The sequence below is a fragment of the Rana temporaria genome, chromosome 7, assembly GCF_905171775.1.
Source record: "Rana temporaria chromosome 7, aRanTem1.1, whole genome shotgun sequence".
Lineage (NCBI taxonomy): Eukaryota > Metazoa > Chordata > Amphibia > Anura > Ranidae > Rana > Rana temporaria.
In genome coordinates this window covers 171380022-171400153 of record NC_053495.1, presented here as the reverse complement: position 1 = coordinate 171400153, position 20132 = coordinate 171380022, and the positions used below count along the sequence as shown (strand labels likewise).

Sequence of the window (20132 nt, the reverse complement as noted above, 5' to 3'; positions counted from 1 at the left end):
CAGCTTCTACAGCATGACCTGCTTTACTTTGGTACAATGTCCGTATATTATCCTGTATGTAATTACAATCAATAGAGGTCAGGCTCTAAAACAGTGCAAGTTCAGACTGCAGTGAAAATAAAAAGCGGCAACAAGATCATTCAAGGTACAGTGGTAAGTTTCCTCTATTTCTTTGCAGCCTTTTCTTCAAGTAGTTTGAATATGTCCTCCAGGGATTGGTGCACACACTGCACAAACTGCTGTACATCACGTGCTGGGTACGCGGACACATTGCAACCAATCCAGTCGTCGTGTACTCCATAGCCTACCCCAAAACCATCGGGGACCACTGGAGCAAAGCCTCCTAGCTGCACCGCTGGGCTTGTTAATGTGCTTGTGGAGAGAATGTTGTGGTTGATTCGTGCGTACGCTGGATCCTGGTAGAGCTCTGGAAGGGACATTCCTTTGCCAGCAGCAAGGTAACGCAAGGCAAAGAGGTGCCGATCAAATCCTTGACCTGGAAGACACAGGGGACAGATAAAGACCAGCGTTACAATCAGACACTCTCTTGCCATTCTGTAAAGTAGTTTAGTTAACCATTTGCCTACAGGGCACTTTCACCCCCTTCCTGCCCAGGACAGTTTTCAGCTGTCATACTTTGAATGACAATTGTGTGGTTATGCAAAACCGTACTCGCATAACAAAAAAAAAAAAAATTATATATATTTTTTTTCACACAAATGGGGCCAGATTCTCGTAGATCGCGTATCTTTGCGCGGGCGTAACGTATCCGATTTACGTTACGCCTCCGCAACTTAGACGGGCAAGTGCTGTACTCTCAAAGCACTTGCTCCGTAAGTTGCGGCGGCGTAGCGTAAATAGGCCGGCGTAAGCCCGCCTAATTCAAATTTGGAACAGGGGGGCGTGTTTTATGTAAAATAACCATGACCCGAAGTGATTGACGTTTTTCACGAACGGCGCATGCACTGTCCGTGGACATATGCCAGTGTGCATTGCTCCAAATACGCAGCAAGGACGTATTGGTTTTGACGTGAACGTAAATTACGCCCAGCCCCATTCACGGACGACTTGCGCAACTGACCTAAAATTTTCAAAGTTTGGCGCGGGAACGACGTCCATACTTAACATTGGTACGCCGCATGTACGCCACCATAAAGCAGGGGTAACTTTACGCCGGGAAAAGCCTAACGTAAAACGGCGTATCTGTACTGCGTCGGCCGGGCGTACGTTCGTGAATTCGCGTATCTAGCTGATTTACATATTTCTAGGCGTAAATCAGCGTACACGCCCCTAGCGGCCAGCGTAAATATGCAGTTACGATCCGACGGCGTAAGAGACCTACGCCGGTCGGATCTAATAGAAATCTATGCGTAACTGATTCTAAGAATCAGGCGCATAGATACGACCCCCCAGACTCAGAGATACGACCGGACAACTCAGAGATACGCCGTCGTATCTCCTTTGTGAATCTGGGCAATAGAGTTCTTCTTTTTGAAGTATTTAATCACTACTGGGGTTTTTATTTTTCGCTAAACAAATAAAAGAAAGAAAAAAAAAATTCATAGTTTGTTAAAAAAAATTGCAAACAGGTAATTTTTCTTCTTCATTGATGTGCGCCAATGAGGCTGCACTGATAGATGACACCGATAGGCAGCACTGATGGGCACAGAAGAGACGGCAGTGGCTCTCCGAGTTCGGGACCGATGTCCCTCTGACAGAGGCAAGTGATCAACTTTTCTTTTTTTTTAAATAGCTGATTATTGGCTCTGTTTACATTGTGTGATCATCTGTCATTGGCTAACAGCTGATCACGTGGTATGAGGAGAAGGCATCAGAACAAGCGACAAATTTTGGCTGCACCAAGGCCCCTTTCACACGGGGCAGTGGAGGTGCGGTGACGGTATAGCTGCGCGATTTTTAGCGCCGATATACCGTTGTATTTACCACAATATTCAGCTGCTATCGGTGCGGTTTTAACCCCCCGCTAGCAGTCAAAAAATGTCAATACCGCCGGCAATGCACCTCTGTAGAGGCACATTGCCGGCGGTATTAGCGCGGTTTCCCATTTATTTCAATGGGAAGGAGCAGTAAACACCCCGCTCCTATACCGCTCCAAAGATGAGGCTAGCAGGACTTTTGGAGCAGTCCTGCTAGCACACCGCTTCAGTGTGAAAGCCTGCAGGGCACGATTTTTTCAGGCGGTATAGCAGCGCTATTTTTAGCGCTGACCCGCCTGAAAAATGTGTCCCTGTAAAAGGGGCCTTAGGCTGTAAACTATTTAAATATTCTTTGTAGGGCTGCGGAAATTAACGATTAATTGGTCGATTAATCGTTAATTTCTTTGGTCGATTAAAATTATTTTGATCGATGACGATCCGCGGAGTGAGCTCCGCGGTCTCGCCCATAGGAAAGGCCGCGGCTTCGGCCTAGCTCCGGAGCCGCGGCGCGCTGACGTCATCATCACCTGCCCGCCTGCTTGTATCTTCTTCCCTTGCGCACGTGTGTCCATCGGCTACTCTGCAGATGGGTCTGCCTGCCTGATAGTCAGGTAAGAAAGGACAACCATCTGTGTGTGGTAACATTATGGGGCAGATGTATATATTCCTGGAGTATGGGGACAGATGTGTATATTAAAGCATGGGGGCAGATGCTGTAATGTACACATCTGCCCCCATGCTGTAATGTACACATCTGCCCCCATGCTGTAATGTACACATCTGCCCCCATGCTGTAATGTACACATCTGCCCCCATACTGCAAGAATATACACATCTGCCCCCATGCTGTAATGTACACATGGGGGCAGATGTGTATATTCTTGCAGTATGGGAGGCAGATGTGTATATTAAAGCATGGGGGCAGATGTGTATATTACAGCATGGAGGCAGATGCTGTAATGTACACATCTGCCCCCATGCTGTAATGTACACATCTGCCCCCATGCTGTAATGTACACATCTGCCCCCATGCTGTAATGTACACATCTGCCCCCATGCTGTAATGTACACATCTGCCCCCATGCTGTAATGTACACATCTGCCCCCATACTGCAAGAATATACACATCTGCCCCCATGCTGTAATGTACACATCTGCCCCCATGCTGTAATGTACACATCTGCCCCCATGCTGTAATGTACACATCTGCCCCCATGCTGTAATGTACACATCTGCCCCCATACTGCAAGAATATACACATCTGCCCCCATGCTGTAATGTACACATCTGCCCCCATGCTGTAATGTACACATCTGCCCCCAAACTGCAAGAATATACACATCTGCCCCATGCTGTAATGTACACATCTGCCACACAACTACTTTTAGCTGATCTCCTTGCATTGCAACTCTGCATTAGCCACTGGTAAATGTGGTGGGGGCAGTATGGGGGGCAGATGTGTATATTCTTGCAGTATGGGGGCAGATGTGTATATTCTTGCAGTATGGGGGCAGATGTGTATATTACAGCATGGGGTCAGATGTGTACATTACAGCATGGGGGCAGATGTGTATATTACAGCATGGGGGCAGATGCTGTAATATACACATCTGCCCCCATACTGCAAGAATAAACACATCTGCCCCCCATACTGCCCCCACCACATTTACCAGTGGCTAATGCAGAGTTGCAATGCAAGGAGATCAGCTAAAAGTAGTTGTATCTGTATGTGCGTTAATTAATCGAAATTAGTCGATTAATCGATTAAAAAAAAAAACGATTAATCGAACACAAAAATTTTAATCAGTCACAGCCCTAATTCTTTGCAAGCAGTAAAATAGCTTTAAAAACAACCCATTTTGAACTTTATCTGCTTTTAATGTGAGGTTATTACTTCTCAAATATCATATACTCTACAGTGGAGATTCCGTCAGTTTCTAACAGCTTTGAAACACCTGCTGTGCGTTTACATTAAGCCGCGTTCACATCTGATGTTTTGTGATTCTGCCCTTGCTCCCAAATCATTACTGCAATGGTGGCAAAAAATGAACCACGCGTGTTCAGGTACCATTCATTTTCAATGGCATCTAAACACGGTACAGTTTTGCTGCAATTTTTAGCACAAAAAAATTGCACTGCAATCGCAGCAAAACGCATTGTGCGTAGCTTGTCACCCAAAATAAGCTCTTGCTCCTTCTGGGTGAAAAGCTTCATGTGATGCCATTTGCCACAATTGCAAAACCATACCACATTTAGGTGGCATTGAAAATGAGTGGCACCCAAACACACATGGTGAGTTTTGCCACTATTGCAGTGCGATTTGGGATTGTGGCCAGAATCGCAGCAATTCTGCATGAGATCCCAAAATGCCAGCTGTGAAAGCAGCTTAAGGGGGGTGTCAAACTGCTAAGGTTCTGGGAGGAAAAAAAAAAGAGCACACAAGACTGTCAATGCTAACACTAACTTTTTGTAGCAAGTCACAAGCTTAGAGTAGGGCAGCGGGTGTCGGGTCTGTGTCAGATATTTGTAATGCATATGGTCAACTAATTATATATATATATATATAAAAAAAAAGAAAAAACATGTTCTACTTCCCTGCACTGTGCAGTGGTTTTGCACAGAGCAGCACCAATCCTCCTCCTCTTGGGTCTCTCGTCGCCTCTCCTGGCCCCCTCCCCCCGTTGAGTGCCCCCACAGCAAGTAGCTTGTTATGGGGGCACCCAAGGCAAGCGGCCGCACCGTGTATGCATTCAGACACGGAGCTGCGGCCCCACCCTGCTCCCCCTCTCTCCTGATTAGCTAACTGACTTTGATGGACATCACTGAATCAAGATGGGGCTCAAGTAAGTATTAGGGGGGCTGCTGCACACAGAAGGCTTTTTTTATCTTAATGCATAGATTGATCAAAAACCTTTAAGCTTAACATTTATTGGGCTTGCAATTATAACAAAAAAAAAACTCGCCTCCAGACCTTAGGCCGCGTACACACGGTCGGTCCAAACCGATGAGAATGGACCGAAGTTCAGTTTCATCGGTCCGTGTATACGGCCCATCGGTCTGTTGTCCTTCGGACCAAAATTTTAAAACTTGCTTTAAAAATCGAACCGATGGACCGCTGACCGATCGGTCCAAACCGATGGTTAGTACACAAAAGCATCGGTTCTAAACCCGCGCATGCTCAGAATCAAGTCGACGCATACTTGGAAGCATTGAACTTCGTTTTTCTCAGCACGTCATTGTATTTTACGTCACCGCGTTCTGACCCGATCGGATTTTGAACTGATGGTGTGTACGCACATCAGACCATCAGGCCACTTCAGAGGTGGACCGATAAAAACGGTCCGCCGGACCATTCTCATCAGATGGACTGATCGTGTGTACGCGGCCTTAAAGAATAAGTTGTGTTTACTCTGCATGTTTTAGTCAATGCAGAAGATATCTGGAATCATTAATATAGACTCTAAACCAGGGATCTTCAAACTACGACCCTCCAGCTGTTGCAGAACTACAAATCCCTTTAGGCATTGTAAAACTCAGAGATTCACAGACATGACTAGGCATGATGGGAATAGTAGTTCCTGAACAACTGGAGGGCCGTAGTTTGAAGACCCCTGCTCTAAACTGAACTCTGATCATTGTGGATTTTTAGTCCATTTGCATTAGATCTTTTCTCCAGCTCAACATTGCTTGGAAAAAAGTATGAGCCCTATAGACCTCTCGTAGTTAATAACGGCTAAACATGCATACTATGGGGGTTATTTATGAAAGGCAAATCCACTTTGCACTACATTTAAAAATAAAAAACAGAATTTTAGCTTTGCACATGATTGGATAATAAAATCAGCAGAGCTTCCCCTGATTTCAAATCTACTCCTCAGATTTACAGCGACTGCATTTCCAAGTGCAATTTCAAGTGCAAAGTGGATTTGCCTTTCGTAAATAACCCCCTATGTTCTTGTTTCAGAGGTTTTGAGAAATGAGGTCCAGTATTAGACTCACCCATTGCTGCCTCCTTAGTTAGCTGCCCATGATACTTGGAGCATTCATTGAGCATTTCCCTGAGCTCAGCTGCGTTATGCTTGGAGGAATTCTTCACAAAAGCCTCTGAGCACTTCTTGGTATAAAGGCTAGCTGGTCGGATGGTCTCTGTTCGGCCATGTTTGAAGGCTGCGGTGCTGCATGACTCATAAGTGGCAGTTGTCTGTCCATATTGCCTGAGATAAGCCATCTGGAATGAGAGCTGAGATATGGCGTCAGGACTGAGCTTCTGAGTTTTCAGGAACTCCTTCCCTCCTCTTTTGAACTCCATGGTGGCAATGGTCAGTGAACCCACCAGAGCATCAAACTTCTTTTTAGCGTCAGTTACTGCAGCTTTCAGAGAGTCATCCATATGAAATGTAAGTTTTTGTACGGCGTTACCGGAGTCCACAGCAGCGGGGGCGCTCTGAGGAGACACGGCTGGCTGCTCTGTACTGTCCTTGAAAACCTCATTTTGAAACCTCAGAACAGCAACTCCATCTCCCCATGAATGCTCAAAATTGATTGCCGCTGTCCCATCCTTCGTCATGATGATGCTGAATGACTTGTCATACCAGCGGTTTGAAGCGGAACCATGCAGCATATTATATGAGAGGTGAAGGCCATCTTTAACAGGAAAGTCATCCAGACACAGACAGAACACAGCTGAATCTACTTTATGCAGAGCCTCTTGGTTGCCATTGTCTATCAGCTTCTGCCTCATTATGGCCCACGTGTTCCTATCTTCACTAGTCAGATATCCTAGGGGGAATTCTGGTGTAGGAGTATTGTCTGACAGGATGTAGTTCAGGTGGGCTTTAATTTCTGATGCATTCACTATGCTTCCATCTTTATCCAGAACATCAAATGCATAGAAGTTTCCATTTCGGAGGACCAATAGATGTCTTGCCTTCTCATCGCTGACAAGTTCATCCTTGTTTAGTTTTGGTATTCGGGTGGAGTTAAACAGGCGGAAATACTGAGACATGTCTAGCGGGTATGCATTCACCATGTATGCCCCGTACCAGGACAGAGAGGATGGCACAAAGCGGATGAGCTTCCTAAACCTTTGCGTGTCACTTTTGGCCGGATTGAGGTGGAATATTTCTGGCTCCAGATAACCAGCTCTCATAGTTTTTAGGAAACGCATGGCAGACACGGTCATGTTTGTGGCTCTGACAAGCTGGTTGTTAAATTCTGGCTTTGGATCCGGAGTGAAGGACATGAAGGGATTAGAATTCAGCACAAGTGGGTCTCTAGCACAGAGATACATGTCAAACCATGGACCTGCAAACCAAGATAAAATATTATTACGCTTCAAGTCAAGCATTTCTGAAGGAAATCAATGACAACTCAACTATATTAAGTGAACTTTTCTTGTACAAAAAGTTCCCAAATTAAAATGTATTCTCTAAGGCCCCTTCCACACTGGGGCGGCGGTGGTAAAGCGCCGATATTTTTAGCAGCGCTATTCGGCCGCTAGCGGGGTGCTTTTACCCACTTCGAGCAGCCGAGAAAGTGTTAAAGACCACGGCTTTGCCAGCGGTACAGCCGCAGTGCCCCATTGTTTTCAATGGGCAGGAGCAGTATACACACCGCTCCAAAGATGCTGCTAGCAGGACTTTTTTACCGTCCTGCTAGTGCACCGTTCCAGTGTGAAAGCCCTGGAGACAGCAGCGGCTGTTTCAGGTCGCTTTGCAGGCGCTATGTTTAGCGTTATAGCACCTGCAAAGCGATCCAGTGTGAAAGGGGTCTTAAAGCAAGCACCCATAAGGTCTTTCATTTCATTTGTCTTCAGCATTTTGTTAACTTGCCAATTGTCTATGTGAAACATTTCTCCTGTGTATGATTTATTGCAGACTCAATATATACAATAAGGCACATATCTGTGTCAGCATTGATGTTCTTCCTTCTAGCCCATTTCAATAGGGAAAAAAAGCACCAAATGTGCATCTGCAGGGTGCCTAGAGTGCTCAAAGGATAAGTTCACTTAAAACACATTTTTGCAGGTAATAAATAATTAGCATTTTTTTTCTAAGAAGTCTGCAGAGCATTGCACTCACAAATCAGCAGATCATGGGTGCAATGTCCAGCTCATGTAGACTCTTAACATAGCTGTGCAGGCAGACAGCTATCTGAGAGCAAGAAGAATCAATGAGCTAAGGGGAAGCTCAACATTAACCTTGCAGCTCATTGAAAACTACAAGCCGTCAGCGGCAATGGCTTACAATGTTTGTAGGCACTTATTCACAGGAAACTGTGAATAAATGATGCAGCCATGTGGGCGTAGTCCCGCATGGCCGCACTGTTTTTTTTTTTTTTTTTAACAGGGAAGGCACTGGTTTTTAAATAGTGACATCAGGTGTAGGGAGAAGATCCACAGCCAGCTGTCACAAGGAGGAGGGGGGGGGGGGGAGCTGCAGATGCTGGAACATATTTCATGTTCCACCCTAAAAACAGGTGAAACATGTAACATGTTCCAAAGGTGAACTTATCCTTTAAACATTTTCTGTGCACCTGCGGACTCCCGAAGATGTACTTTAAGCTTCAACATGAATTGTGAGCATTCTCCCTCATCCCAGAGGAGAGACGAAGATGAAACCTTTTTTTTCATAAACACCTACCTGAGATATAACTGGTATGTTTGTTCTGCTTGTCTTGTTGCACCAGTTCCTCATGCAGCTGCTTGCCCACCCCGTTTTGGAAGTTCAGTGCCAGTTGTTCTGTCTTCCTGAAAATAAAAGCCAGAAACCATAATTCCCAGGTGGGTATAATAGTGTCCATCTAAAATAATATTAGCATGAACTTAAAAGGTATCTATGCTTTTACAATAAATTGCCCCCAGGTACAGAAGAAAGGTCACCCACCGAGGAGCAAAACACTGTGCTGCCCAATATGGTACTGGGCTGCATCAGATCTACGCTTCTAATTTGTGCAGCAGTTGTCAACAGGTATAGAAGGACTCAAATGTGGCCACTGAAAGCTCCGCACATGACAGAAGACTTGCAGGCAGAAAACCTATTGGAGGAACTCTTTATGCCGCGTACAGACGGTCGTTTTTTGTGATGAAAAAAAACAACGTTTTAAATCATGAAATAAAACAACGTTTTTGAAACTTCATTTTCAAAAACGACGTTGCCTACACACCATCGTTTTTTCAAAATGCTCTAGCAAAGCGCGGTTACGTTCAGCACTCTTTTCCATTGAAGCTCGCTTCATAACTTGCTTCTGAGCATGCGCGGGTTTAAAAACGTCGTTTTGCCCACACACTATCATTTTCATTGACACAAAAAACGACGTTTTGAAAAACGACACAAAAAATTCAAGCATGTTCGAATTTTTTTTTTTTGTCGTTTTTCAGAAGACATAAAACAACGTTTTCCCCACACACGGTCATTTTAAATGACGTTTTTAAAAACCACGTTTTTTTTCCATCACAAAAAACGACCGTCTGTACGCGGCATTAGAGACTGTGGACATGCAACATGGTGTGATTGGAGACGGAAAGCACATTAAAGGAGACAGTTGGACTAGGGACTGTAAAGGATTGCAGAGAAAATGTCAAAGGGTCGTATGTGGCCTTTTAGTACTCTGGTAAGGTGACAGGGAGGATGGGTAATATTTCCACATACCTAAATTCATCATTGTCTAGAAGAGGTTGTTGTGCATTCAAGTATTTTTTCACAGTGTCTTCAAGTTTGGGTATTGGCAGTCTGGAAGATATAAACAAAGATTTTAAAAATAATGAAAGAAGCTTTATGATAAGAAAAATATAGACCATCTCCATTATAGAGAAAGGAAGAATGGCTGTAGGATTATCAAATACATAAATAACTATAGAATAATGTTAACATTTTGTGTTGTATGCACAGTTTTGGGACTTATGCCCCGTACACACAATCGGAATTTGATGGCCTAAAATCCAATGGAATTTTTTGTCGGAATTCCGTTTAAGCTGTCTTTCATACACACTGTCAGACCAAATTTTGACCATCCAAAATGCGGTGACATAAAACACTATGACGAGCTGAGAAAAATGAAGTTCAATGCTTCCGAGCATGCGTCGACTTGATTCTGAGCATGCGTGGGTTTTTTCTCAGTTGGAGTTGCACACAGACGATAGGAATTTCCTATGTTTTTTTCTGTTCCATTTCTAAACACCGACTAAAAAAAGTCTGATGGGGCCCACACACGATCGGAATTTCGATCGTGTGTACGCGGCATTAGGAAGGTTCTTGGGCTGGCATAACAAGTGTATGTACAGCTGTGGCTGCTCAGCCTGTACAAAGCAATGACAGGCTGAGACATCGCTGTTTGCATGTATGTGCACACCCACTGATCACCTGCTGTTAGAGACAAATAACCAACCCTAGATGCAGACCAAGATTAAAAAAGGGTGCCCGGGATGTCCTCACCCAAAGCTGACCTGTCCCTCAGCTCTGGGTGGAGATGCCGGCATTGCTAGTAAGGGAATCAGGAAGTGAAGCTTTGTGGCCTCACAGCCTGGTTGCCTACTGCGCATGCACGAGTCACGCTGAGCGTTCTGAGTGGTCCCTGCTGTCTTCTGGAACCTGCGTGTCTCCCAGAAGACAGAGGGGGGGGGGGTGTAGGAGGGGCTGGACATGGTTTAGATCGCCACGGATACTGCATCAATCTTTTGTCAGAAGACAGAGCAAATAGCTGGAATAAACAGGTATCTGCTCCCCCCTGAAAGGTACCAAATGTGACACTGGGAGGGAGGGGGGGGGGGTCACGGGATCTGGACAGCAGAAGTTCCATTTTTGGGTGGAACTCAGTTTTGAATATCTGTCCCTAACCAAAAGTAACCACGGGTTGTGTGGATACATAACAACAGCAATTTGCATCTAAGCTGCCAATCTCTAAGCATTAGCTCTGTCACATGGAAAGAAGGGCAGAGAGTAACATGTTACCCATAACTGAAGTATTGTGTATCCCTTGTTGCTTCCAAAACCAGACAGAGGGATGGGGGAGTGAAAGGAAGGTGAACAGAGGAAGCTTGGAGGGCTGCAGTTAAGTGAACCTGTTTTACAGCTATTAACCTACTTAAAATAAATAAAATGAATTTCATCCTAAATTTTGCCCTAAGGGAGATAACTTTACTACAAAACAATAAATGTACGTTAGGCAGTCAGGAAGTGGTTAAAGCAGAACTAAAGTCTGCAATACTCCCCTCCCCTCTAATGGTCTGACGTTCTCAAGGTCCCTGGCCGCATATGTCGGGTAACAGTTGTTGGACCTTTGACCACCATGGGATGATATACTGTAACTGTGCAGCAGTTTATTCATCTCAGCAGACAGGCACCATGTTGAGATTGTACCCTAAGCTGCGCTTCTGCAGTTCAGTGTACATTCTACATAGGACTGTGAGAAGGCAGGTATGTTTATTTTATTGCAGAGGAGACATTGCATGTTTTCTGCAAGAATAAGCCTGCCTGCCCAGTTTTTATTTATATTTTAGTTCCGCTTTAAGGGCTTGCTCAAACTTGTGGCAGCCCTTGTCATCCTTCTGAAAAGCGATTCATGGTGGATTGATATTCAGAGGGCAGATGTCACCTCTTCATCTCGTATTAACCTTGAAAAGCCCACATCACCCCATTGCAACCACATGCATTGAACTCTTGAATGGGTACATTCAGTGGCAGTACAGAGCGCTGAACATGACAGGGGGTACATTTTTTTTACAATGGCCTGTTGAACACTTCATTCAGCTACCTTTGCAGCTTAAGTGGGGCAGTAACACCACGGCTCAATCACCTATATTTACTGCCCCTCTGATCACCAGCATGAATGAGCCCTAAAAGAGAACAGATTAGTGTAAACCTTGGGTAAAACAACATACCTTCCAAATGCTCTTGATTACCACTTCAGACCCACGCTATAGCCGAAAGACGGGCCCAGCACGGCTCTGTTGTTCCAGGAGAGCATCCATGGAAGTCCTCCTGGAACCTCGTCCTCCAACACGTGCTCTGTGTATCCTTCGGACACAGCTCATCGCGGATTGCAGTAAAAGGCCTATCACAGCGGCCCCTTACCATGTGATCAGCTGTGTCCAATCTCAGCTGATCATGTAAACATACTTGTTGGTTATCTGCATTCCTTTCCTCACGCGCTGTCACAGCGTGAGGAGAGCCGATAAATGGTAAGTGTGACAGGGACATCGACACTGATGGTCAGTGCCTTGATCATCAGTGCAGCCCCAACAGTGCTGCCTATTAGTGCCACCTATCAGTGCCCATTAGTGTCGCCATCAGTGCCGCTTATCAGCACACATTAGTGAAGGAGATTTTTTTTTTCGTTTGGTTGGAAAAAAAATAAAAACCCCAGTGGTGAATACATACCACCAAAAGAAAGCTCTATTTGTGTGAAAGAAATAACAATGTTATATGGGTACAGTGCTGCATGATCACACAATTGTCATTCAAAGTGTAATAACGTTGAAAGCTGTAAATTGGCCTGTGCAGAAAAAAGGTATAAGTGCCTGGTATTGAAGTGGTTAAGCATTTCAGATCGACTGGGCAATGCAAATACTCAAACTAGGGATGACGATGGCATGTGTACACCATAGAAACAATTAGTGCTAAAACTGATACACACTCAGTGATTGTCCATATACACACCTAGGCAGACTTTTCTGAAAGTGCATAGTGGGGACAATGCTTTTGTGCAGATACTCCGAGTCACCACTACCGGCACTGTACCCCCGGAGGAGGACGGATGTTGTGGCAGCTGGTGATGCCCCTTTCCACAGACATGACTTAGTCAGCAAGCGAGCCATGGCAATAGTCTGTCAACAGAAAACTGGAAACCTGGAGGAGACAAAAGAGCATATATTAACCTGGAGGAGAGAAGATCAGAGTAATCATAACTGATAAGAGCAGAGCAGAGTACAACACACAATGAGGCGTATAATCAGTGACACAGAGATCTGAAACATATGAACTGGTCTTGTTCTGATCTAGACACACACACACACCACATATATCCCTCCTGTCTGTTTCCTCCGACAGCCATATTTCCATTTGATTTAAAAAGTTTCTAAACCCAATAATAGAAATTGAAGAAACTGCAGATCATTAGTCCTTTAGATAAGGTGGCTGCATTTGTTTTCTTCTTTTTATGATTTTATCCCTTTAATTTCACCTGTACCAATTCATTCTACCTGTAACATATTTCCTATTCTAGGGTGACAACACTCACTGCACTGCATCTTTGAGGAGCAGCATTGTCACCCTAGGACAGGAAAGTATTGTAACTGTAGAACACTTCTCTCCATAACATAGGAGGGGGTATTTGTAGCCCTTTCTGGAAGCATCAACAGGTATTTTTTGCATTTCTCAGACCGATATAACAAAATCTTTCAAATATATATTTAAAAGAGAAGTGTGGGATATAAGAAAAATAAACACACATACTCACCTAGGTGGATGCAGCATTGGTTTGATACTGCACCTGTCCCCTGCCACCTCTAAGGTCGTGTACAGACGAGCATACATGTACGATGAAACCGGTCCGCGACAATGACGCGGCAACGTGGGCGGCCCTGCCAGTTAAATGCTTCCACGCATGCGTCAAAGTCATTCGACGCATGCGAGGGATGGCGGGCGCTCGGACATGTACGGTAGGTCTGTACAGACGACCAAACATGTCCGAGCGGGCAGGATTTCAGCGGGCTGTTTTAAAACAAGTCCAGAAATATTTGCCCGCTGGGAAAAGGCCCGGCGGGCAAATGTTTGCTGGAATCCTGCCCGCTCGTGCCTACACACGACTTACTGGATCACCAGGCAGTGGAGGGGGAGGGAACTGCTAGCTCGGGCTCTCAGCAGCTCACCGAGAGGATGAGCCACCTGGCTGCCAGGCATCTGGGTGGATCCCAACATTAAAGTCGGGGACTTTCCAGTCTGTGATGTCAGCCAACAGTGGACTTTAACCTGTTGGCTGAATATGGGTCACAGGAGTGCAAAACTAAGTGCACTCCTGTGACCCCCAGGTAAAGTATAGCCAAAAATGCTTTGGCCCTACTTCTCCTTTAATAGACCAGAAGGGTGTAAAATTTAGGAGTTAACAGTTAGAGTTTACATACACCTTAAGTCATTGGATGTGGACACCCTTCTACAATGACAACATTGTTTTTGCCCCCCTGGAATGTTTTCCAGTTTCTGAACTCACCAAATGGCACCCCCCTTTGAATAAGTTCCAATGATTTAATTTTTTGTATTTATTGTTAGGCAATATTTAAAGCCGAATTTCAGGTATGGCAATTTTTATATATCTCAGCTTGAACCAATGTAAGCGTCAGGGATGTCCTCTTTCTCCATTATTGTATGTTATAATAATGGAACACCTTGCAAATGCACTGCGACAAAATGAAGACATAACGGGCATTCAGGTAGGTCCCCTACATGAAAAATTGGCCCTATTTGCAGATGATTTATTACTATTTGTAACAAACCCCCATACCTCTATTCCATCTATACTTTCAGAATTCCAGAGATTTAGTGAAGTTAGTAATTTTAAAGTTAATTGCAACAAATCAGAACTTCTTAATATATCTGTCCCGCAAGGAAAAATGAAGCGAATATCGAAGAACTTTCCTTTTAAGACGTGTACGGAGTCGATTCGATACTTAGGGATTAGTATTTCAGCGTCACCAGCACAACTATACTCTCTAAATTTTCTCCCGATGCTCAATAAAATCCAAACGACCCTGACATCATATACACTCAAACGTCTTTCGTGGTTTGGTAGAATTAATACCCTTAAGATGGATATACTCCCTCGTCTTCTATACTTGTTTCAAACAATTCCAATCCACCTTCCGGCAGTGTTTTTTCGTAAAATTCACCGACTATTTTCTAAGTTTATCTGGAATTCAGTCCAGTCAAGAATTAGTTTCGGGACACTATCTCTACCAAAAAACAGAGGTGGAGTGGGGGTACCAGATGTTTCGATTTACCATAAAGCGACTATATTAGCACGTATTACGGACTGGTTTCACCACTTCACCTCGAAGCAATGGGTTCAATTGGAAGGACATATGAATCCTATAGATTTATGCGCCCTTCCATGGACCTCGCCTATTCTTCGAAAAGGCCTTTCAATACCAGTAGACCTTACTAGGCAAACACTGTATATATGGGACAGACTGATACCCATATATAAAATATCAAAACAATTGAGCCCTATGACCCCCTTTTTTGGAACGCCGGATTTTTTACCAGCCCTACACTCAATCACGTTTGGGCCCTGGTATAAACAAGACCATAGAAGAATTGCTCAAGTCCTCCAGACAGATTCACTACTAGTGGTAGATTTTCCATCGACTAAGACCCCTCAGAACTCTGCGCAGTGGCTGCAGAGACATCAAGCCTTTTGCTATATACGATCAATCCCATCGAAACTAGATTTCTATGCTGAACCGACTGCATTTGAATCCTTGCTACTGCAAGAAGAACCAATATCACACTCAATTTCTATAATTTACTCTATCCTTTTGCTTTCAATCCATCCAGATCTCCCCCCGTTCACGCGGAAGTGGGAGAAAGAACTCCAAGAGAATATAGCTTTAGCAGACTGGCAAAAAAGCTTTATTTTGACTCACAAAACTTCAATAGATACAAGAGCACAAGAAAAGGCATATAAGTTGGTGAGTAGATGGTACAGGTGCCCTTCTATAATGCATCAAATCAATCAAAATATACCGGACATTTGTTGGCGTTGTCACGAGGCAAAAGGTAGCATGTTACATGTCTGGTGGGATTGTCCGCCGGTAAGAAGGTTTTGGAAACAAATTTTTGATCTATATGGAAAATTGGAGGATACAGTAATTTGCGCATCACCCAGAGTGGCCCTTCTAAATATGACCCCAGGTCCTTTAAAAAAGGCAAGAGAGGACGTGATTGGATACTTTATTTCAGCAGCTAGAGTAGTTATTCCTCGATATTGGAAGACAGGGGTAGTGCCTTCCCTAGGGGAGTGGGTGAAGGAATTGGAACGTTCTAGAGACTTGGAAAGTCTATTGGCTCGGGAAACGGGAAGGGAAGAGCAGTTTTCTCTTACTTGGTCTGCATGGTCTGACTTTCGGAAATCAGATGAATTCCCAACCTGGGTTAAAGGGAACCTTACAGACGAGTAGCCATGGTGGGGAGATTATTATTACTGTTTAATTTTATTTCCCCCCCACCCCCTTTTTTTTTTTTTTTTTTTTTTTTTTTTGTTCCTCCTTCCTTTTTTTTTTCTATGTGCCTATGGGTATTATATGTTACAGATAAGAAAATATGTATTATGTACATGTATGCTTGACTGCTATGATTATAGTAGTAATGTATGTCTATGTAGATACTACTAAAATTCAATAAAATTCAGATTGAAACAATGTAAGCGTATGTATGTGCAATAGATGTGGGATCCCTCTGGAAGCTGGAAATCACAGTAGTTGGCATTGCTACTCCAATGATTGGCTCTAGCGTCTGGGATTCGTGCCGAGTGGCTGCCTTGCTGCTTATTGAACATAGGAGGTTGCACACTTGGCACAGGCAGCATTCTGAGAACTCTGATTGGACACGGTGGAGATTGTGACATCACCTCCCACCTCATCCAATTAGAGAACTCTTTGTATTCATTAACAAAATACAAAGGGTTCTCAGAATGGTGCCCGTGCAAAGGGACCGTCTGTCTTAAAAAAATCACCCCTCTTTTGTATGACATGTTGGGGTTATATCTTTCACTTGGATGTTATAAGTTGCACAGTAAATACAGCTGGATAAAACAAAAACTGTGTCTGTCTTAATTTCAGGCTACGAAGCAACAATACATGATTATGGTAAAGGGGGGGGGGGGGGATTCTTTACTGTATATGCTTACATTGGTCCAAGCGGGATACATGTAACTAGGCAAAATTAGCCGCACTTGGAATTCAGCTTTAAGCCCCTTTCACACGGGCAGTCTGATCAGGACGGCCTGTGAGTTTTTTTCAGGCGGACCCGATCAGACCCTGCATTGTTCTCTATCGAGTGGCTAATGTCAGCGGACCCACTGTCATCCAATCTGATCCTGTCTGCCAAAAACAGATGGAAGGTGCTCCTATTTTCCATCTGTCCGGCAGATCGGACAGAAACAGACAGGAGGTCCATTTCCATCTGATTGCCCCATAGAGGAGCGCAGGACTATGTCCGTATCTGCTCTGCGTAGCGGAGTGGACACGGACCTCTCATCCGCCTGCTCAGTGGGATCAGCAGAGATATCCTCTGCTTAGCAAGCAGATTCCACATAGCAAAGGTGCCCGTGTGAGAGGGGTCTTAGGTTGGATTCACGCTTGTGCGATCACAGACATTGCATGCGATTCGCACCGCATTCCTGTGCAGATTACATGTGATGTCTGTGAGATACGAATTCAGCCATGCAAACTGTATGGCTGAAATCGCATCGCATTCGCACCAACACGGTGCAGGACCCTTTTTTTGATCCGCATTGGAATCGGATTGCATATGCGATCCGATTCCTGCACCATTTGACAGTTTGCACTTTGAAGATGTCAGTGTGAACCAGGTTGCGATTCTGGTGCGATGCAGGAACCCACACTGAATCGCAGGGTTTCCCGCATCGCACCAGTGTGAACCAGGACTCAACGTTTATAAAAAGAAGAATCGAGAAGGAGGTATAGCTCTGCGTGCTTACTGGTTGTTGTACTGCTCCCACCCTCCAATGCCACATTTGGCACCTTTTGGGAGGGAACAGGATATCTGTCTTTCACAGGTATCCTGTTCCCACTTCCGGGGACCTTAGCCGCGGGTATTGACGCCACCACCTGGGCTCCCTCCTCCTCCCCCGGCCAGTAGGAGAGCAGAGCGGAGCCGCATGTGCAGTAGGGTTGACAGCATGAAGCCATAAGGCTACACTGCCAGGTTACCTTACTTGCAATGGAGGCGGCATTGCACCCAACAACTGATGGAAACATCAGCTGCGGTGCCGACATCGCTGGACTCCAGGACGGGTCGGTATCCTTTTATTTAAAGTCAGCAGCTGCTGTATGTGTAGCTGCTGGCTTTTAATTTTTGCAGCAGTGGGTGGACCTCCGCTTTAATCTTTGACCATATAATATAGAAGCTGATTGGTTACTATGCACAGATGCTGTGTGTACCATTTTTATTAAGGGCCAGTTCTCACCAGACGCAGTTCCGTACAGTTTCGTGTGCATTTTTTCTGCACTAAAAATGCATGCACAGTGTTTTCCATGTATTCCAATGGCTCTAGTTCACACCATTCAGTCAGTTTCCAGTGCAGAAACTGACCGGAAACTGACTGCATGGTGGGAACTAGAGCCATTGGAATACATGGAAAACACTGTGCATGCATTTTGTGCAGAAAAAAAACACACGGAACTGAACGGGACTGCGTCTGGTGTGAACTGGCCCTAAATCTCCTCCAATAGCTCATATCTGGGGAAGCGGACAATCACTGGGGAGGTCCACTCAGCACCACTGCCATTCATAGAACGTCTTGTATATTTTTCTCTGATTGGATGAGTCTGGGATTGTGACATCATAGCCCGCCTCTCCCCCTCATCCATTAGAGAACTTCTTTATTCACTGAAAAAGGAAAAATAAAAATACAAGGCGACCTTTGAAAGGTTGCGGTGCCAAGCTAGCGCCCCCCTGTGTTCACTTCTGCAGCACCAACTACTACAGTAATCCTCCACAGCAGTCTCTCAGATATGGAATAAGTACACTTACACCAGTCAATGGCATTATGCAATATAAAGCAGACATGGAGCTCTGACTGCAATCCTTGGAAACAGTTATTACATGGTCACAGATACAGGACAATACTTCATAAGTACAAGAATAGACTCTCCCCTCTGAGCAGCAACCTGAGATACAGAATCATCAGTGTGCAGCTCCCTGTCTTCTATGTGTACAGCTGACACTCATATGAGAGGTGTGCAGCACCCTAATTCTTCCGGCAGACCCCTCTCCCCATCATATGAGACCCTGCCAGCTCCCCTCCTACCTGCACACACGTCCTATGCACTGTCCTCGACCCGCCCCTCTCCTCTGTCCCCTTTACCTTTGCCCTACTTACCTCCCCCCTCCTTCACCACAGCCCCGCCCCTCTTCTCCTGACAGGCTAGTTCACACTAAGCTCAGGCGCAACGCACAATGCTTTCCCCCGCAGACTTTAGACTAGCACATCCGTTCCGGGATGAGGGAATGTTTACACACTACACTGTTTCTAGAGTTTTCTGGAGAGAAATAGTTTATAAAGGCGATTATTTCCCGCCTGTGTCTGACTGGAGGAAGCATTTACAGTGTCAGTCAATGTTCATGGTCCAGCAGAGCACAATGTACATGTATAGAGGAGAATGGCTGCCTTTCCTTGTTAGTGGCAGTATATATATCTCTATATAAATTTATATATATATATATATATATATATATATATATATATATATATACTGTATATATATATATACATATATATCTGACAATATGGTTCCATATTGCATGGGACAGAAACCAGTGTGATTTGTCCTTGTGGCGGGGGGTCCCTGTGTCTTCAGGTTGATGACCTTGAGCTCCTTCACACATCTGTATGTGAATGGTGTCTCATTTAGACCCCTGTCACGTCGGTTGTTTCTGCAGTGCTTTAGCACCGGTTTTCGTGCCCTAGCCAGTCACGTGACAACGGTACCTTAACCACCTTAGTACGCTTACCCCCTTTTCTGCTCAGGCCATTTTTCAGCTTTCAGCACTCTCACACTTTGAATGACAATTGCGCGGTCATGCTGCACTGTAACTATGTGAAATTGTTATCATTTTCTTTGCACAAATAGAGCTTTCTTTCGGTGGTATTTAATTACTGTTGTAATTTTTATCTTTTACAAAAAAAGACCAAAGTTTTTCTTAGTTTCTGTCAGTAAATTTTGTAAATAAGTAATTTTTCTCCTGCGCTGATGAAGCGGTACTGATGGACACTGATGAGGTGGCACTTATGGGGACTGATTAGGTGGCACTGATGAGGAGGCACTGATATGCCACACTTGTCGGCACTGATAGGTGGCATTGGTGGGCACTGATGGGCATTGATAGGTGGCACTGACTGGCATCACTAATGGGCACTGATTGCTGGGACTAGTGGGCACTGATTGCTGGCACTGGTGGG

At 44.7% G+C, this 20132-nt stretch overlaps 1 protein-coding gene across 2 annotated transcripts; it reads right to left on the bottom strand.

Annotated features, from left to right (window-relative positions):
* Window positions 1–19076, bottom strand: CPT2 (carnitine palmitoyltransferase 2). Of its 2 annotated transcripts, none has more exons than XM_040360459.1 (6): window positions 19053–19076; window positions 12593–12781; window positions 9587–9667; window positions 8579–8685; window positions 5937–7241; window positions 1–496 (listed from the first exon to the last, which is right to left on the bottom strand). In XM_040360459.1, exons 2-6 carry the CDS (start codon window positions 12748–12750, stop codon window positions 165–167), a joined length of 1983 nt encoding a protein of 660 aa, XP_040216393.1. In that variant the 5' UTR covers window positions 12751–12781; window positions 19053–19076; the 3' UTR covers window positions 1–164. The 2 variants fall into 2 exon arrangements, with proteins under 2 accessions (XP_040216393.1, XP_040216392.1); XM_040360458.1 differs by having other exon boundaries at window positions 18981–19059.
* Between the last annotated feature and the right edge of the window lie 1056 nt (window positions 19077–20132).